We start from the raw sequence: 27,812 nt of genomic DNA on the forward strand, positions 1-27,812 counted from the left end.
TGGCTGGTGTCTTTCTCCTCTACTTTGGCAGTCTGACTCTGCCTACTCTCTCTATATATCTCTGTTTGGATTTTCTGTCTGGCTTTCCTCTGCTAAGCCATTGGCCAAAGCAGCTTCTTTATTAATCAATGGTAATAAGAGACGAAATCCCACATCAAAAGGCCTTGTTTAAAATAACTATTATTTTTAAGATTATCTAAGTAATATACATTCTTTTTAAAAAATAACAGTGCATAAGACTATAAAAATAAAAAAGGATGGGCCAGCGATGTAACTAAGTTGGTAGAGTATCTGCCCAGCATGTACAAAGACCTGGGTTTAATCCCCAGCACTGCATAAAAACCAGGCAAGGCGATGCACATCTGTAACCCTAGCATTGAGAGGTGGAGTCAGGATGATCAGAAAAGTTCAAGGTCATCTTCAGCTACACATCAATTTCTAGGCCAGACTGGCATCTATGAGACCCATTTGAGGGGGATGGGGCAGAGAGAGGCTCTACCCCAAACCCTTATTAGAACCAAAGTTAACAGTTTGCTCTACATCTTCAGAGGCTTTTTTTCATGACCCTACAAGCATCAGTATTTCTCCTGGGCATCCTTACCTGCCAGTATGCACAGTGCTCAAACTTCTTAAAGTCATATCCCAGCTCTTAGGGTGAAGATAATTGTCATTTAGGAAGCAAATGCGTTCTTACCATCCCCATTTACATTGTCTCCAAACAATGCATCAAACGTTTTACTCCTATCCACTCACGGCCATTCAGTCTGGAGTGATTGACTTTGTGAGGTAAGTATCTACAAAGGGAATTGGTGAATCAGGTGCCTATTTTTATCCCAGCAAATACATTTCTGAGAAGTTTTGATTTTGTTTTGGAGAAAGTGTCATACGATGTACTTCTAGCTGTCCTAAATGTCACTTTGTAAAGCAGGATGGCCTTGAACTCACAGAGATCTGCCCACTTCTGCCTCCTGGGTGCTGGGATTAAAGGTGTGTGCCACCACATTGATCTGTTTTGCTTGGAAACAGATCTGCTTGCTATATAGCCCACGATGGACCTTGAACTTAAGATCCTACTGCCACCACCCCCCAGGTGTTTGGAGTATATGTATGGGCTACCATGCCCAGTGTATACGATGCTGGCGATGGATTTCAAGACTTTGTACATGCTAGGCAAGCACTTTACCAACGAAGCTACACCTACAGCCCAGTCACATATTTCAAAAGTTAATGTATGATATTTGTCTTCATCTATTTATCTGGTGCCAATTAAGGATTTATTTACTATCTTGGACACTGGCCAGGTGTGGTGGCACATGACTACAATCCCAGCACACGGGAGGTAGAGGCAGGAAGCTCAGGAGTTTGAGACCGGGCTCCATTATGTGCTCAAGAACAGGCTAGACTATCTGAGACCCTGTCACAAACAAGAAAAGTCTAGAACAAAAGTTCTGTCTTATAGAGAGAGCTGTTAGATCATATATAAAGTCCACTCTCATTTACCTCCCACATAAGCAATAACTGTATAGTATGTTTATGCAGTAAAATTGTATGGACAAAGGTCCTGAGTTCAATTCCCGGCAACCACATGGTGGCTCACAACCATCTGTAATGAGGTGCCTTCTTCTGGCCTACAGAATATTGTATACATAATAAATAAATAAATATAAAAAAATTGTATGGGATGGATGCGTGCTAAAACATACTAGTTACTTACCTAAAATTCAATTAACTGATAGTCCTATATTTTTAGTTGCCAAACTCAGGAACCTTACCCAAGGGACATCTGGCACTGTTAAAAGACATTTAGAAGAGGTGCTGCTGGCTGGCATCTACTGGCTAAACATTTGTCTTAGTTAAGGCTTCTATTGCTATGAAGAACCACCAAGACCACAGACTCTTATAAAGGAAAACATTTCACTAGGGATAGCTTACTTTCAGAGGTTTAGTCCATTAGCTCATGGTGGGAAGATGGCGGCATGCAAGCAGACACGGTGCTGGAGTAGCAGCTGAGAGTTCTACATCTAGATCTTCAGGCAGCAGGACGAGAGAGTTCCACTGGGGCTGACTTGAGCATTTGAAACCCCAAAGCTCACTCCCAGTGACACACTTCCTCCAACAAGGACACACCTCCTAATAGTGCCACTCCCTAATGGCCAAGCATTCAAATATATGAGCCCATGGGGGCCATTCCTATTCAAACCACCACAACACTCTACAGTGCCCAGAAATGCCCTGTACCTACAGAAAATAGCTTGGCCCAAATGGCAACAAATGTTGATGCTGAGAGACTGTGGAAATTATAGTGAACAAAAACCACCCCCGAATGCGGGAGCTCAGTTGGTAGAGTATTTGCATAGTACACACAACACCCCGGATTTGATCCCCAATATGGAATTAAACAGGATTTGATGGCAAATTCCTGCAATCCTTGAACTTGGACAGTAAAAGAAAGAGGATGAGAGATTCATCCTTAGCTACATAGCAAGTTCCTGGGACACAAGGGATCCCACCTCAAGATTATAAACACATGAACAAAAACACTTTGATGGGGAAAAGGGCCATCTTGGTCTTGACTGTAGACTCAAAGTTCCAACTAGAGTAGATTTGTCATTCGGGGGATGTCTGGTGATTTCTGGACACAGTTTGGGTTGTCACAGCTAGGGAAGGGGTTGCTAGTAGTATCTATTGAACAAATCCCATCCCTTTTCCTAAATACCCCAAAGTACAGATGAGCCCCACATAAAGGAATGATCGGGCTCAGATATCAAGAGAGGTCCAGCCACCCTTACAGAAAGAAAGCCTCAACAAAGTGCCCCCTCGCCCTGAGATAAGGTCAAGCATAACCAGCAAATCACATTTAACTGCTCTTTTTTTAATATTTATTTATTTATTATGCATACAGTGTTCTGTCTGTGTGTATGCCTGCAGGCCAGAAGAGGGCATCAGACCTCATTACAGATGGTTGTGAGCCACCATGTGGTTGCTGGGAATTGAACTCAGGACCTTTGGAAGAGCAGGCAATGCTCCTAACCGCCGAGCCATCTCTCCAGCCCTTAACTGCTCTTGTAAGAAACTTCCAGAGGGCCAGAGAGAAGGCTCAGCAGTTAAGAGTTCAGATCCAAGAGCCCACATACAAAAAGAGCTGGGCATGGTGCTAAAGAACTGTAATCTGGGGCCTGCTGGCTGGCCAACCTAGCCTAATAGCCGAACTCGCTCTTTCTGTCTTCAAAGCCCTGGGAATGGCAGCTAGCTTCCTGATTCATACTCATGAACCCAACCCCGCACATACAGCAAGCACTGAGAATCACAGGTTCAGCTGTGAAATCTCATATTAGACATATTAGCCCTTTCTTACCGGGTTCTTGTTTTTTTCCATAGATCGCTTCTGGAACCCTTTGCACTAGAAGACCTATTTCTCATGATAGTTCTCAGGTTCTGGTAAAATATTAACATTGAGAGAGTGGTCCAGTTGGCTCAAGTTTTAAGGTTTTCTCTCTTCCCCAGACAGCCCCCCTCCCCGGGCCCCATGGCAGCCTGATCAAAGGCCACTCACTCATGGCAATGGGCCTCAGGCCTCAACTAATGTGTTTCCCGAAAATCCTCTTTCTAGGACATGAATGAGTCACTGAGGGCTTGAAGACAAATGATGGGATACAATGGATTTTCCATTATGTCCAGTCAACATATTTCAACTCCCCTATCAAAAGAGGGAGGAGTTGGGGGCCAGGGAGATGATATATGCATGCACACATTTTTGCAAAATATAATAAAAGTTTAAAAAAAAACCCAATAAGGTGGTTGGAGTGTGTAAGGAAGGTGGTAGGGTCGAGGGGACGAGCAATAGAGAAGAAGCTTCTTCAGGTGATAGGAAACCTGCATCCACGGGGCAGGGTGGAGGGGGTGAGGGAAAGGTGGGGGAGCGAGAACAGGGGAACGAGAGGGAACTGGAATTGGTATATAAGGTTTTAAATGATTGTTTTAAAAAACAGAAAAAAGAAAAGAAAGCCTGCGTCCACAGAACTTTCCACAGGCAGGAAGAGCCTTTGATTTACTTTTCAAGGACGCATTCTGCTTGCTGCCTTTCAGAACTGTCTTGTCTTCTGTGGAATTTGCTGTTCTTCTCCTTTCTGTCTCTCCCTTAGGAGGCTTATGCTACGAGTCCTCCTCTACAATCAGATTGCAAAAACAAGATAGATCCTTTCATCACAATGTCTTCTAACAATTTTATTCTCCTGTAGCTTTTTTTTTTTTTTTTCGTTTTTGAGACAGGGTCTCAAGTATCCCAGGATGACCTTGAACTCCCAATCTTCCCCCACTACTCCACCCCCACATCTGCCTCCTGAGTGCTGAGATTACAGGCACCACCAGCCTGGATTTTGTGGCACTAGGTATTGAACTCAGGGTTTTGTGGATGCTAGGAGAGCACGCTTCTAACTGAGCTACACCCCAGCCCACCTCCTTTATCGTGTTCTTATTTTAAAAGAAATGTTATTTATTCTTTTTAAAAATGTTATTTATTGGGCTGGAGAGATGGCTCAGTGGTTAAGAGCATTGCCTGCTCTTCCAAAGGTCCTGAGTTCAATTCCCGGCAGCCACATGGTGGCTCACAACCACCTGTGGTGAGGTCTGGTGCCCTCTTCTGGCCTGCAGACATACACACAGACAGAATGTTGTACATAATAAATAAATAAATCTTTAAAAAAAATGTTATTTATTTTTAATCTTTAATTTTTTAACAAAATACACTGAGAAGCACAGTAAAAAAAAAAGACATCTTTGAACAAACCAATTAACCACAACCATGGCTAGCATGGAGAGCGGTTCACCCCAGGCTTTTGTTCCGTACACATTTCTGTTTTGTTATTTCTTCATTTACAAGTGATCTGTACATGTAGCTCTGTAAACACCCCGTGTGCACCTTCACATGCAATTAAATACACTGCAACCTCACTACCAACTGCTTGTCAGGGTTTCTCTAGAATGATATGAGCTACGACATTGGGTGGAAGCCTGGAGTCAACCAAAACCACAGCAATGCTCCCTGTTTAGGAAGTAGTACAAACAGAAATATTAAAATTTGATGTTTCTAACTCTTTAAGTAGCATCATACAGAAGTGTCCAGATATTAGAAATGTATAACTTGGGTCAGTGAGACGGGTCAGCAGGTAAAAGCGCCTGCTGTACAGGCCTGATAACCGGAGTTTGATTCCCGGGACCTACATCAGAAGGAGAAAACTGACACTTGATAGTTTTCCTCTGACCTCCATACATGCGCCATGGCATCCATGTGCCCACACTCTCACATACATATCATACACGCACACACACACGCACACACACACACACACTAAATAAAATGTTTTAATAAAAAATATACAACGTGATAAATTGCCACAGTATCTTTCTAATAGGAACCCAGATTTTTTAAAAAAAAAACATGAAAAAAACAGAAACTCAACAGTTCCTGCCTCTGACTCATCTAAGTATTTCTTCCATCAACAAGAAAAGCATAGCCATGGATGGTGGGTGGCTTATGCCTGTTATCCTTAGCATTGGAGAGGATGAAGCCTGAGGGCTGCCTCAAGTTCAAGGCCAGCCTGGGCTACAGTGTGATGGCAGATAGATAGATAGATAGATAGATAGATAGATAGATAGATAGATAGATAGATACGATAGATACGATAGATACGATAGGATAGATGGATGATGCATAGATGGATGGTTCGATAGACAGACAGACCAAAAAAGAGAAAAGCATATTTTGACTTTACTTCTTTTATCACAGTATGTAAGCAATGGGGGTACTCAGTTTATTCTACTCAACTTCTGCTTGTGAAAATCTTCTTTTGTTGCCTATAGTTGTGGTTTCTTCTATTTAACTGCTGTACGACATACTCATCACATATCTATCCTGTTGAGGTGTATTTGAATCACTCCAACTATACATACGCTAGTATGAACTATACATATGCTAGTGTGTTTTCTGTGTGTGGTGTGAAAGGACAAGAGGCATTTCTATTAAGAACATGCCTAGGACTGCAACTGCTAGCTCATAGGTAGGGCTCTTTCTAACTTGAAGTTTTCCAAAGTACCTGTAATAATTTCCATTCCCTCCAATGGTGAACAATTGCCCGATTTGCTCCACGTCCTCGCCAATCTTTCCAAGTGGAAAGACACTTGACAGTTTGGAAGGATAGAAGTAGGGAGCCTGTGTCCTTAAAAAAATTGGCATCCAGTCTCTCCCACGTGGTTGTTTTCTGACTCTGTTAACTTTTCTCCCTTTTCTGACTGGCCCTGCAGATGTGAATGAGTGTGGAGTCAAACCCCGGCCGTGCCAGCACAGGTGCGTGAATACACATGGCAGCTACAAATGCTTTTGCCTCAGTGGCTACATGCTTCTACCCGATGCCACATGTGCAAGTAAGTTTCAGCAGTCACTCAACATGAAAAGTTTGCCTTTTGGTATTCGGTGTGTGGGAAAGGACTTACGTGGGCAACTTTTAAAAACATATCTAGGGTTATCCTGGTGTGGTGGTGCACACTTTTAATCCTAGCATCCAAGAGGGAGGGGCAAGCAGATCTCTGTGAGTTTGAGGCCAGTCTCATCTACACAGTGAGTTCCAGGCCAGACAGGACTACATAATGAAACATTTCTCAAAAAAAAAATGTCTATGGTTGAAGATATGGTACAGTTGGTAGAGTGCTGCCTGGCATGTAAAAATCCTTGGGTTTGATCCCGAGCCCCACACAAACAGGGCATGGTAGTGCATGCCTGTGATTGCAACATTCAGGTGGAGGCAGGAGAATAAGAAATTAGTTCAAAGTCAAACTGAGTTAGAAGTCAAGGTTGAAGTCCACGTGGGCATGCATGAGATTCTGTCTCAAAAAATAATGATCTTTAACATCACCATAAGCTAAAACATCTTTGGGTACTTACTTTTTAAAAATATGGTAAAATGCACACAACATAAAATTTACCATTTTAATCTTTCAAACATGGACAAATCAGGGGCCTGCTCCCTTCGCAATGTTTGCCCACCATCACCACAATCAAGTCAGTCCCAGAAAAGGTTTACCACCCCAAAAGAAAGCAAAACCATTGAAGAGGTAAGGTGGCTCAGTGGGTAGGAGCACTTGCCATGCAAGCTAAAGACATCTACGCTTGAGGCCTGGGACCCACCAAAAGCCTGACTCCCTATGGAATTCCCAGCACTCTTACTTCAAGGTGGAAGGTGGGAACAGAAGAATTGGCAGGAAGTTCGTGCCATACGCAGTATAACAACAGAAGTAACAAGAGAGACCAGGGCTCAACACAGTGGAAGGCAAGAATAGACTTCTGAAAGTTGTCCTCTGTCTGAGCTCCGGTGTGTGCTGTAGCACCCATGGAACCATACACTCGCAAGCTAGTAAGCCCACGTGGGTGCGCACGTGCATGTGTGCGTGCGCGCACATACACACACACACACACACACACACACACACACTACATTAATAAATGAAATTTAAAGTACACTAAAGGGGAAGAAACTCTAACCATTAGCAGCCACCCCCTGTTGCCCTTAGCAGCTACAAATCTGCCTCTGTCTCTGTGGACTTGTTTCTTCTAGATACTCATTTTATAAATGAAAAATAAAGACTCACGGGGGTGGGGGGAAATCAATTACATTCTCTGTATGTGTGGAGACAAGTTGGATTTCATCATGAAACTAGGCTTAGTGAGCAAAGGGAGGTGATAAATGTCCACATCATCGCAAGCCATCAATCCTTCCCACCAGCTACCTTTCTCACGCCCCTTGCCGTACTCCCTGAGATTAGACTGTCTCGTTGGAAGTGCATTCTGACTCGCATTCCTGAAAAGAAAAGCTTTTCTGTGATAATGAGACCCGTGTTCTACGGGAGGGTGCGAGTCTCCATCCACTCATGTCTTGAGAGGAGAGGCTTTTTAAGTTTCACATTGCAGCTGAAAAGCAAACCCACCTTCCCTGCCTGCCTTCCCTCCCCTCTTGCCCTCTCCTTTTCTTCTGCCCTGTGACCCCCAGCAAACATAAACCTGCTGCCTTCAGCCAGCTTCCTAGGGTTGCAGTCAAGTAGGCTTCCAGTCCACCCCAGCCTTGCCAAGGTCATCTCATCTAGACTTGCCTAGTGCCCCTGGCTCCTCTCTGTCCTGTCCCCTTCGTCACCATTTACCCAGATCCTCCCGTAGCAAACAAGCCTAAGAGATAACATTCAAACATTCACGGTGTCTTTTTCAAATAGTCTTCTTCTCATAAACAGACGCCCCCAAGAAACAATCTGATAGCTTAATGAATTCGTGTACAGCATCTTTGTGACTACCACCAACTAGAACTTGGCCGGAACTTTTCGCTTATGCCTCCCCAAAGAGGACCATTATCTAGGCTTTTACAGCCATCACTTCGAACTTTTTTTTTAAAAAAGATCGATGCTAATGGATGATTCTGAAAGTTTCCAGGAGAACTCAGTCAGTGCCAAAAGAGATATCTTCCCCAAATGGAAAGAGAGTTATGTTAATTTTGGTGATTACATTTCAAAGAAGATAACTAAAAAGAGAAGAAAAGAAGTGAGTACTATAACTATCAGTAGGTATCTGCTTCCCACCTTCGGTCTCCATCCCTACATACTCTTTCCTTTCCTCTAGGAATTATTTGTGCCTCTCCATTTAGAGCTTAAACCATAGTCCTTGGCCTCTCTCCTGGGTGCTGGTTTTATTTGTCCTGGCCCATTTCACTGTCTTTGATCCCTCTGGATGACTAGCATTTTATGGAGCTGGGTGAGTGGAGTAGACTTACCAAAATCATGGTTGTGGTCAATGGTCAGGAAATATTAGAAATTTTGAGGAGGTTGGGAGATGGCTCAGGAGGTAAAAGCATTTGACCTGCCAGCATGAGGACCTGAGTTCGAATCCCCAGAACCCTGGTTTAAAAAAAAAACAAAAAACCACAAAGCACAAGGGTCTGTAATTCCAGCAACCCTTCAGGAAGATGTGAAGCAGAGACAGAAGGATCCCTGGAGGTCTCCAGGTCAGCTAGCCTGGAGTATATTAGTTGAAAAGCAACAGAGACCCTATCTCAATCAACTTCATTGGAGTCTTGCTTTATTTTGGTTTGTTTTGTTTCTTTTTCTTCTTCTTTCTTGAGGAGGGAGGTTACAAGGATGTGGGGAAGGACCTGGGAGAACTGGGAAGTAAGTGTGATCAGAGTCCATGATGTGAAATTCCCAAATAATTGATGAAATATTACTTTTTTAAAAAGTTTTAAAGCTAAAGTGAGTTCAAGGCCAGTCTGAGAAACATAAGATGATGTGGCAATTTAAGAAATAGGGGTGCACTCAGAGCTGTATGCTTTGTCTAGAGATAGTCAAGTGCAATGTGTTGCTCCATGAAACAAACCATGAGTGAGATTCATCCCAAGGGGCCACCACAACAACATGCTTGCCCGGCTTCCTTGTGGGTTTCCTTTTGGGACTCAGATCATGAATCCTGTCCTAAGACATATTACATTTCACGTCACAGAATTGGGAGAGACTTCCTTTGTTAATCTCCGTCTACTTTTGCAGACTCTAGGACGTGTGCCAGGACAAACTGCCAGTACAGCTGCGAAGAAACAGAAGAAGGGCCACGATGTGTGTGTCCATCCTCTGGCCTCCGCCTGGGCCCAAATGGAAGAGTGTGCCTAGGTAAAACAGAAGGCATAGCCTCCGTGCCTCTCCGTCCCCTCCCATTTCCTCTCCATCCCTCTCCATTCTCCCTCCACTGAACTCCATTTTCATTCATTACAAGGCTTGTGCTGAACAGATACTGTATAAGGTAGCTCGATTCGGAAAATAACCAGGCCAGTTTAAAGATAAACAACTGTATTTTTACTTACTATAAGGGGAAACTCACGCCACAAGAATGGGAAGTCCAAGTTCCCCTGTGTCCCGTGGAAATCACCCAGAGAGAGCGAGCACCTGGTCCATCCTGGTATTTCTTCCTGGGCTCCAGGTAGCCATGCCTTAACTAGGTTCCACTTCTTAAAGATGATTGGTTAGCAAAGCTTCCCCCATCACCTCCCCCTTTTGTCCAAACAAGATCAATCCAAACCCAATACAACTATATACAATAGGAACAGATACTAAGTATAAAATTACAAACAAAATAAGCAATATTAAGCAAGGAACACATAACAAAATTTTTAATATACATTCTATTTCAAGGAGTCTAAATCTTGCATCAGAAATAAGCTTGGCTAAATCATGAGGAAGGTAACTACGACTATCTAATCTTCAACCCCATCGAAAATCTGAGAAGGGAAATAATATTACAATAATATTACTTGAGTAAACAGAAAGTGCAATCAAGCAACTTCCAAAATGTGCAACAAATGACAGAGACTACTGGCTACCTGGGCAATCACACAAAGTCTCATTTGCAACGTTGAAGCAACCAACTTTGGCTAAGGCCTAAAATAACAGACAGACTATTTTCAAAAGCAAGAAACTTTTCAAAACTATCTTACCCCTGTCTTAGCAGGATTTGACAGTCCTGCTTATCCATAGCTGGATATTATGTATCTTGTCAGTAGTTGAGGCATGGGCATTTATTTGTCTAAAGACCAGTTTTGCCGAAAAGAAAGCAAGCTCCAGGTAGAGTGTCTTCAGTGCTCAACATTCCCTGGAGAAGAGATTGGTGCTGCCAGGAGCAACTGTGCCTCACTTCAACAGATCTCTAAGTTATTTAAATGCCATTTTCTACAGCTCTTTGAGGTAGTTGAAGATTATCTATCTATGCAAAATATAATCTCTATGTAACTAAAGAACCTGATTAGTCTAACTATAAGTATGACAAACATAGATGGCTATTGATCTATAATTTTTAATATCTATATAACTTTAAGACTAAGACAATAAACAACTGTGCAATAAATGAGGACACTGACCTCCAAATGTAAACAATGTGTATCTTGATCAGAGAGGTAGAAATGTACATTGCATATGGTAACTATATATCAATATATAAAAAATGTTTTATACAGAGGTAGAAGTATGCATGCATACTAATTGTATATATTCCTAACAATCATATTGCACCAAATATACATAATATTTTGGTTGGATGAACACACTGTCTCAATAAGGGAGAGAAAATGAGACCAGAATTTTGAAAAAGGTTCATCGTCTTTGATTTAAATAAGCAAATATAAGTATGATTCAATGTAATAGAAATATTTTTCAGTGAGGATGCTGCATGTTTATTTATTCTAAATGTATATAATTTGATAGATTTTTGTGTATAAAGTAGTTCAGTCATACAGACCAGGGAAGCACTTTTTTAAAAAAAACATGCATGAATATTAAACTATTTCTTTGTTTTTGTTTGTTTATTTTTTAAGACAAGGTTTTTCTGTGTAGCCATGGATGTTCTGGAACTCACTATATAGACAAGGCTGACCTTGAACTCACAGAGATCTGACTGCCTCTGCCTCCCAAGTGCTGGAGTTCAAGGTGTGCACCCCCCCTCCACTGCGCACCCTCGGCTTCTGTCTTCCTTTTGAGAGTGATCGAAGACTTAATTAGGGTTCACAGAGCTTAGGATCCTTTAGTGTAAGATTTACCTGATATGACTAAGTCTTGATCAAACTAAATTCAATTTTTTTGCCTACCTCCTTAATTGTTAAATGCTATTTTAATTGAAAGGGAGAGCGGATGCTCAGGAAAATGATCACTGAACAATAACTTTGCTCAACTCAGTACTTACTAAATGCAGAATAGCTCAGTTGATGAAGTACTTGCCTTGCATACATGTGTCCCCAAGTTGATCCCCAACATACACTCATGGGGTAGGGGCAACTGTGCAATGGAAACAATAAGCCAGCATCAACTTGCATACTTAAACAAAGATCTAACCTACTTGATATCTGGAAATTAGAGCAATGCCTGAGTCTTAGTAGATTGCTCAACATAGCTGTCAGCCCCTGTGCCCTGTGATATCACTCATGTGGGAGAAAAGAAACATACCCACAGTTGGTTAAAAGTGCATTATTAAACAGTTATACCCAACACACAACTTTAGACAACAGTGCATTCCTACACAACTACATTTTTGTGATTTGAGTCAATCTTACAGAGCTTAGAACGAGGTATTTAATACTTTGGCAAAATGCACATCTTAAATGTGTGTGCATTTTGGTTTGCTCAAAGTGTGACTGACTTCACTTTCAAACATTGTATCCTATACAATGTAATTACTAACTGAAGAAAGATATTCACTCGGAACACATGTTAAAGCATAGGTACCATATGCCAGACACACACTCAGCACTAGAAGAGCTGGGGTCTCACAAATGAGCAGAGATATAAAAAGTGGGAGTGTAATTCAGTAATTCAGAGCTTTGTAGCCTTCAGTATAAGATTTACCTGATATGACTAAGTCTCAATCGAACTTAATTCAATTTTTTTGCCTATCTCCTTAATTGATTGGATGCCATTTTAATGCATAGCTTGCATGAAGCCCTGTGTTCCATCCCCAGCAATGCACAAGTAAAGCATGGTGGCACACACATTTGCAGTCCCAGCACTAGCAAGGTGAAGGCAGAAGGATGAGAAGTTAAAGGTCATTCTTGGCTACATAGTCAGTCTAAGATCAACCTAGGATACACATGTTGCGGGGGGGGGGGGGGGGGGCGAATATAGATAATGACATTATAGCCAGAAAACGCCTCCAAGGAGAGACAGGCACAGTGATGTGAACCTGTATTGTGCATGTGCCTGATAAAAATCTAGAATACTTCCTGAAGAAGTGACATGGGCACCAGATAATCAGTTTTCTAGGCCAGGAGGTTGCATGTGCTTGAGCATTGCATGCTGGGGGTTAAGGTGAGTACATGCGCATGCGTTGGAGTCCTCTGCCTGCAGTCACTGACAGCTTCTACTCCGATACCTTAGATATCGATGAATGCGCTTCCAGGAAAGCGGTCTGCCCTTCCAATCGAAGATGTGTGAACACGTTTGGAAGCTACTACTGCAAATGTCACACTGGGTTTGAATTGAAATATGTCAGTCGCCGGTATGATTGCGTAGGTAAGATAGTGACTTTTTTCCCTTGCCTCCAAGCCCACAGGCTTTCGCTATAGCTATTTTTTTTAATCTCCATTCAATCTACTATACTGGCCAGCTAGACAACACACAAAAAAAAAAAAAAACCTTGATATTAAGTTTGTACCATTTAGGTAACCCCAGTGAAATTAATTATGAAGCCAGGTCCATAGTGACTTAAACTAATGAATATAATTATTATGGAGGCAAATATCTTGAGATGATACCTGTGAGATCTTTTTTTATAATTTTGTAAGTTTTCAATTAGTTTATATTTGCTCTGTTTCCAATTATACATCCAAGAATGGGAGCAATACATATTTATATTTGCTGTAAGATTAAGAAGACCTGAGGGGTTTGTTCCTAATGTTTTCCATTGGAATGACTTTAGACAAATGTATGACGGTGACCGGAGAGTTCAGTCAGTAGTTATGAGTATTTGATCTACAAACACAAGGACCTGAGTTTGGGTCCCAGCAACCGCCTAACAAGCCAACTCTCCCAGAAAACACCTGAATCACAGGTCTAGGAAACAGGGACAAGTGGATCACTGGGGTCTGCTGGCTCCGGCCTACCAAAGAAATACAGGAGCCTTAGGGAGAGACTCTGCCTCAAAAAGAAAAGTGGATAATCATAGAAGAGGACACTCAATGCCCTCATCAGCCGCACACACATTTGCACACACACGCGCGCACACACATCAATTATTTAAAAGGAAAATTCTATGAAAAGGCCCATGTTCTTTCCTCTTCTTTGGGCCTTTCCATAGCTCAAGTGTCAAATAAACTCAGTCTCTGCTAACACTGCTTTTAGTCAATGATTAGTCTCATCTGTATGAAGTCAAACATTTTTAACTCTTAGGGAAGGGATCCCAAGCCTCGAGAGTTTGTGAGGTCTTGTATACCCATTGCCTGTAGAGCCTTTTTGTTGGCCACCTGCTCCCAAATAACATGGAAACTTATTATTAATTATGAAAAGTTGGCCTTTAGCTTAGGCTTGTTTCAGCTAGCTCTTATAACTTAAATTAACCCATTTGTATTAATCTACATTCTGCCACGTGACATTACCTCCCTTCAGTCTTGTACCTCCTGTTTCCTCTCTGTGTCTGGCTGGCGACTCCATCTTTCTTCTTCCCAGAGCTCTCTCTGGCTGGAACTCCCACCTCTTCCTCCTGCCTAGAATTGGTTGTTCAGGTTTTTATTACACCAATCCCAGCAATACATCTTCACACAATGTACAAATATCCCACAGCAATTGCTCTTAATATATTGTCCTACAGTGAAGAGAAATTTGGGTTACCTCTAGCTCTCTATTCACATAACATGGGTGACAACGGTATGCACATGACATGGAAAGCTAACCAGTGGAGAAAATGTGATTATTTAAATCCTGTGTTTAGGGCTTCTTGGGACATGTCTTGTACCTTCATGTTGGGGCAACACCCCATTGCTGGTTTTTGAAGCATTTTGGGAGGCCTCCGTGGTTATCCGCTCAAATTTCCCTCACCCTCTCCTGTTGACCCAACCAGTCGTGCAGTCCAATGACAGTGGTACAGTATTCCCCAGTTCCCTGACACTGCAAGGACATTCCCCACACAATAAGTTGGGAATCCACATAGCTGCACAGGGAAGCAAATCTCGGATGTGCTACAAGCGCTTAAGATGAGCATCAGCGCTCCTTTTATGACTGAGTTCAAAACAAAACCCTGTTTTGTATGCTTACATCTACAAAAGCATAGGCAGGACATGGGGTACAGAGTAGAGCACTTGCAGCTGCCACCTGGGTGGAATCTGGCCAATTTTCCACCTCTGAATCCAACAGACGAGCTCAAACCAGCCTGACCCTTTCCCCTTGTGGCTTCTCAACAAAATGCCCATGCCCATGAATTCAGGTGATGTCAGAGGTTCCTGGCTGATCCTGTATTTTGTTTATGAGGAGTTTCAAGGCCATCCAAAATTAGAATTCATTTTCTGGTATCATTACTTAGTTTTCCGATTACAAGGATAAAAAGCAAAGCCGTCCAAAATCTAGCAATTGTTTTCTGATAGTGTTATTCAGTTCCAGATTACATAGATGAAGATGTTAAGGAGAAACTGCAAACATCTTAGCAGATTTCAATAGCATTAATAATAAGCAGGCCGTGAAGTTGCTCAGGGGAGGTGAGTTGCACGCACCTTCCCTACATACCAGACAGGCGCCAGGCAAAGGCAGGGCTCTGGGCCAAAAAGCCTCTGGTTTTGAACACCTCTTCACTCTCAGGCCGCACTTAGTTTGCTGAGGTGTTGAGTGGTTGGTCTTGAAGTTGCTCAAGTGAAAAGGCTACTCTTTGAGCAAGCCCTTTTTATCAGAAAGTTGTTCACTGGAATGTTCCCCTTTTCAGATATAAATGAGTGTGCTCTGAATACCCATGTGTGCAGCCTCCATGCCAACTGCCTCAATACTCTAGGATCCTTCAAGTGCAAATGCAAGCACGGATATAGGGGCAATGGACTTCAGTGCTCTGGTAAGTAGCATTTGGTCGTGGCACTTTCCTATCTGGCCCCCCAAAAGCATTCTTTCCAGATACCCCCCCCGTGTGTGTGTGCGTGTGTGTGTGTGTGTGTGTGTGTGTGTGTGTGTGTGTGTATCAATCACCCTTGTGCCTTTTCCTAGTTGGGCTGTATTCCTGAGACTCACAAAAGTTATAGACAAAACTGAAAGATCCAGGGCTGGGATGTAGCTCAGTTAGCAGAGTGCCTAACACTTACAAAGCCTTGCCCCCAGGACTGAATAAACTAGGCGTGGTAATCCCAGCTCGTGCCAGAGGTGAAGGCAGGAGACTCAAACATTCAAACATTCAAGGTCATCCTCTAATACTAATGATTTTGAGCCCAGACTGGGACACAGGAGACCCTGTTTCAAAAACAAATCCTAGGAGGAAAACACACACACACACACACACACACACACACACACACACAAACAAACAAAGGCAATACAGCTTATTTTTCTGGTCACAACATACTTTCGTCAGGATTTTTTTCAGAAAGGCAAACAAGACAAACTCGGATGTGGTAGACATCAGTTCTTCTTATCATCCTAAAGGCTATGTTCGTGTGCGTGTGTGTGTGTGTGTGTGTGTGTGTGTGTGTGTGTGTGTGTGTGCTCGCGCGCGCACATGCATGTGCATGGTGTTTGTGGGAGCATGCATACATACCACAGCATGCCTGTGGAGGTCAGGGGAAACTTTCTGGAGTCAGCTCTCTCCAACCACCTTTTTGTGCACTCTGGAGATCAACCCAGGATTGGGCATCAAGAGCCTCTAATGAGCTGAGCCACTTCACTGGCCTTGTTTATTTGTTTACTTTTTTGCTTATTTGTTTTGAAATAAGGCCTTGCAATGTAGTTTTGACTGCCTGATACTCAGTATGTAGTCCAGGCTAGCCTTGAACTAACTACCATCCTGCCTTGGCTTCCTGAGTCCTGAGACTATAGGCATATGTTGCCACGCCTGCTATAGACATTTTTTATGCCCTGTCTCTAGTATCTCCTATGCTCTTCAGTATAAGTCTCATAAGTATATCCGTAAATCATATGCTGGCCTGCCTCACACCTCGCGGCCCCACCCAGCCAAGACTCCCAATGACACCTCGAATATCTTCTAGATTGTGCAAGACTAAACACTATGTGCCATGACGGATATTCAACAGCACACACATAAAAGGTTCTGGTATCCAGCTGGGCTGTGACTGGGTTTAGATATCAGATTTCATGAAGAACTGCCAAAAGAACTGGGCAGCGTTTATTTTGAAGAAAAATAATGATGAGAAGCATAAATTGTGCCTGGAAATTTTTTTAAGAAACGTGAAACAAAAGTGGCCCCTCCACAGAAGACAGGGACCAATGGGAAGAAATCATAGTCTCTCATCAAGCTGAACAGACAGTGGAGCAGGGAACCTCACAGAGTAGTAATGACATGGGCATGGATTCGTGTCCAGGGGGCATTTGAGAAAGCCTGGCCCTTGAGTCCCAGAACAAAGTATTAGACACCAGGCTGGTATGGAAATGACTTAATGGGTCAAGTAGTTTCCTCTCAATCATAATGACTTGTGTGCAGATCCCCAACATCCTGATAATATTGTGACGGCATGGTGGCCAGCCTCTGATCCCAGTGCTTGGGAAGTGGAGACAGAAGATCCCCAGGGCAAACTGGCTAGCCATACAAGCTGAATTAGTGAGCTCTAGGTTCAGCTGAGAAACTAGCCCTCAATATATAAGATGGACAGCAATTGAACACCTGATATTGATCTCTAGCCTCCATGGGTACCCAACATGCATACATACACACACATACATACACACATTCACAGATACCTCATGCACATACTCATGGGGAAAAAAAAGAATTGGACCCCAAATAGAACTCATGATAGTTCTTGTGGTAGGTGCCTGTAATGGGCCAGTTCACAGTACCTAGGAGTTCTTCAACTCGAGAAGGCAAAATAGACCATGCATATTCCTAGATTCTAGATGCAGAGCAGCAGATTCTCCATGCCCTGAAACCTTAGATTATTGTCTATAAAGCTGCAGGTGCAGCTAGAGATGGGAAATCAATGTCTCCAGGGAACCCCCTCAGGCAGTGGAGGGCTTGGAGTCTTCAAGGAAATGCCCATCTTTCCCCTTTCATAGTGTGAGGCAATCCTGAGCAGTAATGCTGCACAGGCTCCCAGATTTCCCTAGCCAGACTGAGTTCATTGCCCACAGTGATGACCTGCCCATTGTGACACCATCTTGTGTCTCCCCTCACCTTCTTTGACTCACTGTCCTCCTTCCCCTACTGTGCATTCTGGAATCCCAGATAAACCACCTCTACCCAAATCCTTCTTTGGGGATGTGCCGAAGGTAGCTCAAACTAAGACTAATACATTTCTGAGAAGCTCATCTTGGGGTTGAAATGAGGTGGCGTATTGGAGAAAGCTTCATCAGGGCTGGCCACACAATAGATGCTCAGTAAAGTTGGCTGTGGTTAGTATTGTTGTTAGCGTCATATCAACCCCCTGTTGAGGGCAAGATGCTGTACCATGAAACTGTATAAAGATAATTGCAAAAGTGCCTTGCAGAAAAACAGGAGCCCCAAGAAAATACGTGTTTCTTTAAAAGGGCGATTCACCTCTACATGACTATCTCCTAACTTCCATAGCTAAGAATTGAAGAATTAGAAATAACTGCCTAGAGGGGCCATGGATGTAGCTCAGTTGGGGTAGAGTGCTTGCCTAGCATGCCTAATGCTCTGAGTTCCATCCCCAGTACTCCATAAACTAGACATAGTAGTGCACACCTGTGATCCCAGCACTGGGGAAATAGCTGCATAATTAAACAGTCAGGCTATCCTTGGCTACATGGTGGGTTTGAGATCACCCTGGACTATGTGAGGTCCTATCTGAAAGAGGGAGAAGGAGTGGGAGGGGGGGGGGGAGAGCACAAGCCAGCTTAACTAGGGGGCACAATTGTATGGAGTTGTTTGCAGCCCCTGTTTTCTGTACTGTAGCCAAGTGCATTAAAATTATAAATCAACACAAACATTTCTTGTGTCAAATAAACTTCTATTTTTTAGCATCCATGTGCACAGCTTTCGGAATAAGATTACTTTAGCTTGACTCCTAGCGCCTTGACCTCATACCTGTGGATTGAGAACAAGTATTTAACTGCCAATGGCTCAGTTTCCACATGTGCAAAAATAGGTATAGTAGCATTTATCCCTTAATAATGTTTAATACTAAATGAAATAATAAAGTACAAACAAATGTCCACATATAGTGCTAACCATATCCCAGAATATAATACTTGAAAATACGTTTGATTATTTTTCATGGTATCTTTGAGTGTTTTTGTTTGTTCCAATTTGTATATTTGGAACAGAATCTCTCTTATTCCCAGTCAACCATAAACTTTTTGTGTAGCTGAGGATCATATTGAACTTCCGAACCTCCTGTTTGGATTACAGACATGCGCCAACACATCCAGTTCATTCAGTGCTGGGGAGCAAAGCCAAGACTTTACACATGCTAAGCAAGTATGCTCCCAAGTGAGCTACATTCTCAGACCTGGTTTAAAGATTAGTATTTTTAAGTTTTAAATTTCTGTTTATTGTTTGTATGCACATAAAATGTGGCACAGGGTGAGCATGCCCTGATGCAAGTGTGGTAGTCAGAGAACAATCTTGTGGAGTCGGTTCCCTTCATTTGCATTTGTGTGGGGTCTGGGGATTAAAGTCGGGTTGCCAAGCTTGTGAGGCAAGAGCTGTTACCCACAGAGCCACCTTGCTGGCCCTGATATGTTCCTTTAATCATTCATGAGCTGAAAAGACAAGTCAGTGGGTAAAATGCTTGGCATACAAGCATGAGGACCTGAGTTCAGATCCCCAGAACTCTCATTAAAGTTAGAAATAGTAGGCCCATATCTGTACTATGGTAAGCTAGGAAACTGAGGACAGGACACTTACCAGAAACTCTCAGGCCAGCTAGCCCGGCATATGCAGGGGCAAACAAGAAGAGACCCTGTCTCAAACAAGGTGGAAGAAGAGGAAAGGCTCCTGATGTTCTACTATAACCTCCACACACGTCGTAGCATGCTTATGCCCACATTCATACATGTGAACACACATACAGATACACACACACACACACACACACACACACTTGAACATCACACACACCAAGAGATATTTCAAAACTTAATTTTTTAAAAACACACTAATCACTTATTTTTTAACATCAGTTTGATTTCTTCGTAGAACAGGGACATGTATCATTGAATCACAGATCTCAAGGAATGTGAGACAGTCTAGAGAAAAATAACTGCTAGCCTTAAAATATGAATAAGCCCATCACGGGCCTGGTAGAAAATAGAAGGTATCCTTGTGCTTTGCTCTCAGGTCCTGACTCTGCTGCTAGCTAACCAAGCGCCCCCGGGGAAGTCACTAATTCACCCATCTACAGTATCCACCTAAGCAGCCCTTTTCTGCCTCTGAGTTCTTTTACACTAGCATTTCCCCATGACCCAAGTCTAGCTCTGGCCTTTCTCTTGGCTCCCTGGTCTTTATCATTGCCCCTGAAAGTATTCAGGTAAGACACACAGTGTAGTGTAGAAGACAGCTGGGGTACAGCTCAGAATAACATGGGGCACTACCAGGGCTAAGAGTGGGCAATGGCCAAAAGGGCAGTCGAGGAGGAAAACGCTTTCACAGGGTCAGAGTGGACAATGTGTTAAAGGACCAATTGGGTTGGCCAGCATGTTAAAGTGAAATGTGTGCTTTTTGGTTGTGAGCCTAGCCTTTTGTGGCTGAGCCATCTCTCCAGTATGTGCTATTATTTTTTAAAGTCTCTGGGACAGTGTGAAAACGCCATAATGAAAACCCATTATTAGCTGGGCAGTGGTGGCACACACCTTTAATCCCAGGACTCGACAGAGGCAGGAGAATCTCTGTGAGTTCGAGGCCAACCAGATCTTCAAAGCTAGTTCCAGTACAGTCAAGGCTATACAAAAAACTCTGACTCAGAAAAAAGAAGAAGAAGAAGAAGAAGAAGAAGAAGAAGAAGAAGAAGAAGAAGAAGAAGAAGAAGAAGAAGAAGAAGAAGAAGAAAGGAAAGGAAAGGAAAGGAAAGGAAAGGAAAGGAAAGGAAAGGAAAGGAAAGGAAAGGAAAGGAAAGGAAAGGAAAGGAAAGGAAAGGAAAGGAAAGGAAAGGAAAGGAAAGGAAAAAGAAAAAAAAGAAAACCAGTTATTATGTATGCTCACCCAAAAATAAGTAGCACAGTCTCTGGACTAGACTGCCTTTCTGAGGGGTGTTTTCCTCTCCAGCTGATCAGAAGGCCCCTTTTGAAGTAACTCTTAAGAGAGGGGACAAGAATGTATCTTTGTTCTTTATCAGAAAGCCTCCTGGCGGGTAAGAATCTTGGAATCTTTCTGCCGATTTAGAAAGTCGTGACTATTTAGAAAGTCGTGACTCCACCCAGAACCGGTCAGACCCCATTCTGTAGCCAAAAGTCATGTAGCAGAGTAGATCAAAAAGAATTAAAGAAAGAAACAAAAAAATAAAGAAAGAAAAATATAAAAGACAAACATTAAAAAAAAAAACCTTTTAAAAGTCATGCTTTACCAGGGGAAAACACAGCCTTCTGTTGATGGGTCTCAACAAAGACCCATCGTCTGCTCTGTCCACCGTCCTTCCTTCTTTTCATATAGCATTTTAATTTTGAACAAAGAGGGCAATTTCAATACTCTCTCTCTTTTCATTTGATATTTCAAATTTTAAAGACAGGCAGTTCTGACCCTTACCCCTTCTTTTGTCTATCAGTGCTTTTCTATGTTGCCAGGGACACGGGAAGTACTGCTACAAGTGGCCCAGCAATGATGGCTATCAAGCCTGATAATTTTTAAATTGATTTTCTTTATTCTTTGACAATTTCATATATGTGCCCAATAGATTTTAGTCATTTTTGACACTGCCACCGCCCCCATAGCCTCTCATCCCATTCCTGATGAACCCCTTTATCTGAAGTCCCCCTCCTAGTTTCAGTCTGTTGTTGTCGTTGCTTTGTTTTTTTCTTAGGGGAAGGGTGGCGGCCGACTGAGTTTAACTAATTAGAGGTGCTTGCGTGAGCATGGCATGGAGGTAGTTACTGAAGCATGGGCAGTTTACCAATATCTAAGCCACTGAAAAAAATGACACGCACTCCTCCATTAACCATCAACTGCCAACACCACTTCAGAGAAGATGGGGCTTCATAGCCCCTCCTCCATCTGTAATGGAATATTGATAAGCTCCATCTTGTTCAGGTTACCATAGCTACTGTGAGTTTGTAAGTGCAATAGCCATGTCATGTCCAGAGGACAGTGCTTCACAGCATCCATCCCCTCTTCCGTGATGCTCCCTGAGACTTGGAGCGGGTGTTGTAGAGGTCTTATTTGGGGCTGATTCTAGAAGCACTTTGACACTTCTAAAATGGCTGATTGTTCAAGAATGAGCTCAATCAAATGTGAAGTCTCCTGTCTTCCTTTTTGGTTTAGTTATTCCTGAAAATTCTGTGAAAGAAATCCTCAGAGGACCTGGGACCATCAAAGATCGAATCAAGAAGTTACTGGCTCACAAGCACAATATGAAGAAAAAGGTGAAGCTGAAAAATGTCACCCCAAGACCCACCAGTACACGCACCCCTAAGGTTAACTTGCCTTTCAGCTCTGAAGAGAGCATTTCCAGGAGCGGGAATTCTGATGGAGAACAAAATAGGAAGGAAGAGAGAAAGAGACAGGGGCTTGAGGAAGAAAAAAGAGACAAAATCCTAAAGAACGAGGTAGAACAGGAGCGAAGCCTTCGAGGAGATGTGTTTTGTAAGTATTGCTTTTGTTATTCTTTTTTTTTTTTTTTTGGTTTTTCGAGACAGGGTTTCTCTGAAGCTTTGGAGCTTTGGAGCATATCCTGGAACTAGCTCTTGTAGACCAGGCTGGCCTCAAACTCACAGAGATCCTCCTGCCTCTGTCTCTCGAGTGCTGGGATTAAAGGCGTGCGCCACCACTGCCCGGCTGCTTCTGTTATTCTTGCATTTTACAAAAACAAACGTAATTCCTCATGACAAATCAACAAGCAAGAGTAAACAATTCCCGCCTTAAAGAAAGATGGTTTAGCTTCCTTTCTGTATACCGAGTCTGGAACATCCAAACTTTTTATTTAAAAAAAAACATGTTTAATATAATCACTTTATTACCTCATAAATAAAAACATCACACAGCAATTTTGAGGAGGGCACTCAAGCATTCATGTAGTCCCAAACTCTATACACTTATGGCCATTCTGAAGCCGTGGAGCAGCACTTGGGGTTTCACTACCAATTACATCCTTATGCACATAACCGCCACAAAAAAAGAAAAAAATGAACAAAGTTAAAACTTGAAAAAAATAACTTTATATCCTCTCTTTCATGACTCATGTGTAATTTTGCCTGTATTCTGTCCTTCTCACCACCTAATATTACCCTTTCTTGGTCTTATTTCTAAATAATATACTATACCCATACTTACATCTGTTGACATATATACATACATATATATACATATATACACATATAGACATATATACATTAGGGGTTAGGATCAGCATATGAAGAAGAACACGTGATTAAATGTTTTAAACTAGAAAAAAAAGAGAAGATTTTGGCCCTCAAATGCTCAGAAACAAGGGCTATGTAAGATCTAGAGAATTTTTCCACGGGTGTTAAACGGGAGCTACTGCCCTGGAAAACAGGAGGGTAAGTCCTGTCCTATTCCCTTACTTGGGTGCTTCCTGTCTGGCACAGCCCCTCCCTGCCACCACCCAGAAAGCATAGCTGTGTGGCTGCCACTTTTCATGCAGGATACCTTTTACCCACCAAATCAGAGACCTTCATCACCAGATCTCCCAAACACTCTCTCTTTACTTCTTTTTTTAAAAAGTTTTATTTTTTTCTTTGAGACAGGGTCTCTCTATGTAGTCTTGGCTGGCCTGAAATTCACTATGTAGACTAGGCTGGCCTTGCACTCAGATATCTGCCTACCTCTGTTTCTAAGTACTGGGATTAAAGATGTGTGCCATCTTACCCAGCATCTGAAAAGTTTTTATGATGCCCATGGTGGTGAAGAGGCAGTGGTAAGGTGGATCTCTGAGATTGAGAACACCCTGGTCTACAGAGTGAGTTCCAGGACAGCCAGTGCTATTCAAAAAAAAAAAAAAAAAGAAGAAGAAGAAGAAAAAAAAGAAAAACCTTGTCTAAAAAAAAAAGGATTTTCTGAGCCTACAGGAATTATACAAATGAAATTTCATACATGTATAGAATACATTTTTGTCATATTATGCTCTCTTGTCCTATTTTCCATTTTCACTCCTGCTGATCCCCTCCTTCTTCCCAACTAGTCTCCTTCTTATTCTCATATCTTTTTTTTTGTAACCTGCTGTGCATTTGAGTTTCTTCTCAGGGAGATATAAACACCCCCTCTCTACCCCTCCTTATAAGACCCCAACAATAGCACAAGGGATGATTGGACTACAGTCTATCCTGGGCACCCAATGAGTCTGTTGGGCTTACTTCCTAAGCGTGAGTGATGGGCTGCTTACAGGAGTGAGTGACCTCAAAGCAGCCACACCACCATTCAGTCTTATCTCCGCAAGATGACAACTTCCCCATAACGCATAGATGGAGTACTCCATCAATTATCCATCCACAACCTGGATACTTTATCAAGACCACAGGACCGCAGTTAGAGAAAAATTATATACAAATGTTAGGGAGGTGTAGGAAGGAGCAGCTGGAAACTCAGGCGAGGGTCCAAGGACACCCCACCCACCTTCTCCTTCTATGGGGGAACATCAACAGTCACCAGAGGTAAGATTAAGGGGTTATTATAGGAACAACTTACTAACCAAAGAAAATGTCTCTCCTTCTCCCTTCTCCCGGTGACTGTTAACTGCCAATAGACCCTCAGGAAGTTGGTGAGGCCTTGTGAGTCTCTCTCACCTCACTTTTTTTTATTTATTGAAGGCACTTTTCAAAGGCTCACTGTATGAAAAGAGACTATCACAGTTGTACGTTTATGATTTTAAAAGCCAAAATAGTCAGGCCTGCTGATGTACACCTTTGGCCCCAGCATGTAGAAGGCAGAGGTAGGCATATCTCACTGCATTTAAGGCTACGCAGGTCTGCATAGCAAGTTCCAGGCCAGCAAAGGCTACAAAATGAGATTTTGTGTCAAAAGGAATTTTAAGCCAAAATACAAAATTACAGAAGCAGCAAAAACACTACAACAGATCTTGGTTTTGCTGCATGAAACGGGTGGCCGATACACCTGTTTGCTACATCCTTGTTGCAAAGGTTGCTGTACAGAGTCCACCATAGGTCTCAGCCCCTCGGAGACAGTTTGTGTGTTAACCCCAAATCACCACACTGAGACCCCCATTTCCCACTTTCTGGTTGTTCCGTTTTATCTTGTATTTTTGGCTGTGTGACTGGTGAGCACATACACAAAAACCAGGCGGAATTAATCAAAGAATAGGTAGAAATGGGCTCATCTAGGTCAGAAACAGTATACCAGTCACACAATCCCCCTTACTAATGAAAATTTCAAGAAAATGGGTTTCCAAAACCTGGTGAGAAAGGGTGAGTCCAGAGTGTGAATGTCACACTCTCTCGAGGGAACTTCTAGAAAACACTATTCCAGGGGAGGAAACTGGGTGAGAAATGGTAGGGAGGTGGTGATCTACCGTGTTTTTGCCATCAGACTCCATGGCAACACTTTCTAGACTCCGCCACTAAATTCATTCTTTGGTGTATGTGGGGATTTGGGTTATTTCTTAACTAATCAAGATTCTTTATCAGCTAAGGTAAATGAAGCAGAGGATTTGGATCTGGTCTACGTCCAAAGAAAAGAACTAAATTCCAAACTGGAACACAAAGGTAATGATTTAAAAAAAAATAAGAAAAAAGTCCCAGCTCTCATCTCAAAGAGAAGACATGATGAGTAACCCCAGCCTAGGAACAGAGATTTCAGGTGCCTCAGCCATCACGTTTCAGTGTAGCAACAGCTTTCTAGACTTTAATGGTAAAGAACAAAGGTCACGAATCAAATCATTTTTCAGATGCAATGATGAGAACACCAGGTCGATAGGTTCCAGCCAAGTAGGGGGACCTCTGCTATAGGCCCCAGCCGTTATCTAATGACATTTTAGCTTTGGGGTTGACAGTATCTGGGAGTCTGCTAAGTTAATACATCGCAGAAGGATTCACCTGATAGTCACAAGAATCTCAGGTCAGACATGGAGGCTGGCAATGAATGGTTATTAAAGGGGCTAAAAATAGCTCAAAAGTCAATTTGAATCTACATCTGCAGTCATGGGAGTAGCCCTTGGTTTGGCTCCTTTCTGGAACGTTTGTTCACAGTAACTAATGCTTTCTTTCTAAGTGGCCTATAATTGAAAATAGTAGCAGACTCAAGGAAAGGAGCTGACATGAGATCACCCCTTCAGCAAGACCTTTGTTAGATGCGGCCATGAAGCGAGAGAGAGAGAGAGAGAGAGAGAGAGAGAGAGACCTTTCAACTCAGGAGAGAACAGCATCATGGCTACAGGGACCTTGAAGGAAGAAAGAGCCTTCTCTGTAAAACTGGAGAAGAAGAAAAAAAGAGATTTCTGACTCTTAGAGATTTGGGAGCTGGGGAGTCCGGCTTCACCCTGTGTGATCTAGCTGAAGCTGGCCTACAAGCCAGTCTGGAGACAAACACTAGATAGCTCTATAAACTTACCTTATGAGGTGGAGGGGCTTCAAGAACACAGCACAGCACCAGCCCCTGGGAGAGAGAGAAAAACAGCTTAGAGAGCCTGTGCTTGCTCACTCCGGCATCATCTTTCATTTCCCGAAGTTACTGCTTCAGTCGTAAGCAACCAAGTGAGAACTCACTACACCGCGGGTGTAGAACCAGTGTGCGATACTCTCCCTGGGGAGAAATGAGTAAACAAATATCCATTCTCTCTAGAGGTGGCACTAATAACAGACCAAAGTATCCTCCCCACCCGTCTAAGCTGGTGAAACAATGAGCTTATGAGGCTTCCTTCAAAGAAGTGTTGAGTGAATGAAAAATAGTGTATCGCTGCAAAGTCCCATTCCAGCAAAGGTGATGATGACGTCACTAAAGCTGCATCATGGAGTCCTGCCTTATTTTCAGGTCCTATCTGTTCTAGTGTCTCCCAAGACTATGTGCAGCTGAAGGGAGGGGGTCAAGAGGGAGCAGATGACTGGAATCCTAGGTGAGAGTCCAGTGACCCTCTCCCATTAAGGACTCTTAGTGATTCTATTACTACTGCTATAGACCTACTCATCACTGTATTGTTCTGTTTATTGTGTCATCATGACTACAGGACTCTGTAGGTTAGCTCAGCATCCTTTCCTCCATGATAAAAGACGGTTATAGTAGGCCAGGAGGAAATCCCTTTACCCCTAACCACAGGTGTTTAAATAGTAGCTCATTTTTAAAGGTTTTTATTATCATATGTTATACATAATGAGTTTCATTAAGACATTTTATATATGCTTATAAAGTATTTTGATCATTTTCATCCCTGTTGCCTCACTGATTCTATTCCTCTTCCCAACTCGTTCCTACTCTGCTTGTTAGAGCTAGGTCATGGCTCTGCCCCTTTAAGAAGCTGATCACATTAAGATGCCAGGTCAGGCACTGTAAGAGGCCAGATCTCACAGACATATATCCCTGTAGCTCTCCCTCTGGGTCAGAGTTGTGATGCCATGCTGTGTTGTGGCCTAACAGTCAATCAAGTATAGTCTTACCCAGGACCTAACTCTTCCATGTTATTTATCACATAGGCTACACTGAATTAGACTTCATGGTATGAAACTTCCTATCAGTTAAGGAAAACATAAAAGCCCAACTAGCCCCTTTGTCCAGAGTGTCTCTCTCCCTCTCCCTTCCCCCTCTCATTTTTCGAGACAGGATTTCTCTGTGTAGCTCTGGCTGTCTGGGAGCTCGCTTTGCAGACCAGGCTGGCCTTGAACTCACAGAGATCTGCCTGCCTCTGACTCCCGAGTTCTGGGATTACAAAGATGTGCCACCACCACCACCACCAGGCACTCAAAGGGGCTTCTATAAAGGCTTCTGCTCCTCTGGACATCCCACCCACATGCTTCCATGGCTGCTGTGTCTCTTGTAC

The 27,812-nt window shown here is 42.8% G+C and overlaps 1 protein-coding gene across 2 annotated transcripts in view; it reads left to right on the top strand.

The window, feature by feature from the left end:
* Egfl6 (EGF like domain multiple 6) overlaps window positions 1–27,812 on the top strand; it is a 70,920-nt gene that overhangs the window by 33,562 nt on the left and 9,546 nt on the right. For both annotated transcript variants that reach the window (XM_087902810.1, XM_087902809.1), the window contains exons 4-9: window positions 6,301–6,420; window positions 9,574–9,693; window positions 12,940–13,074; window positions 15,470–15,592; window positions 22,136–22,456; window positions 25,471–25,548. In XM_087902810.1, coding sequence (XP_087758936.1) covers window positions 6,301–6,420; window positions 9,574–9,693; window positions 12,940–13,074; window positions 15,470–15,592; window positions 22,136–22,456; window positions 25,471–25,548 — 897 coding nt within the window. The remainder of the gene's footprint in view (window positions 1–6,300; window positions 6,421–9,573; window positions 9,694–12,939; window positions 13,075–15,469; window positions 15,593–22,135; window positions 22,457–25,470; window positions 25,549–27,812) is intronic.

The sequence above is a fragment of the Myodes glareolus genome, chromosome X (genome assembly GCF_982192425.1).
Source record: "Myodes glareolus chromosome X, mMyoGla1.1, whole genome shotgun sequence".
NCBI classification, from domain to species: Eukaryota; Metazoa; Chordata; class Mammalia; order Rodentia; family Cricetidae; genus Myodes; species Myodes glareolus.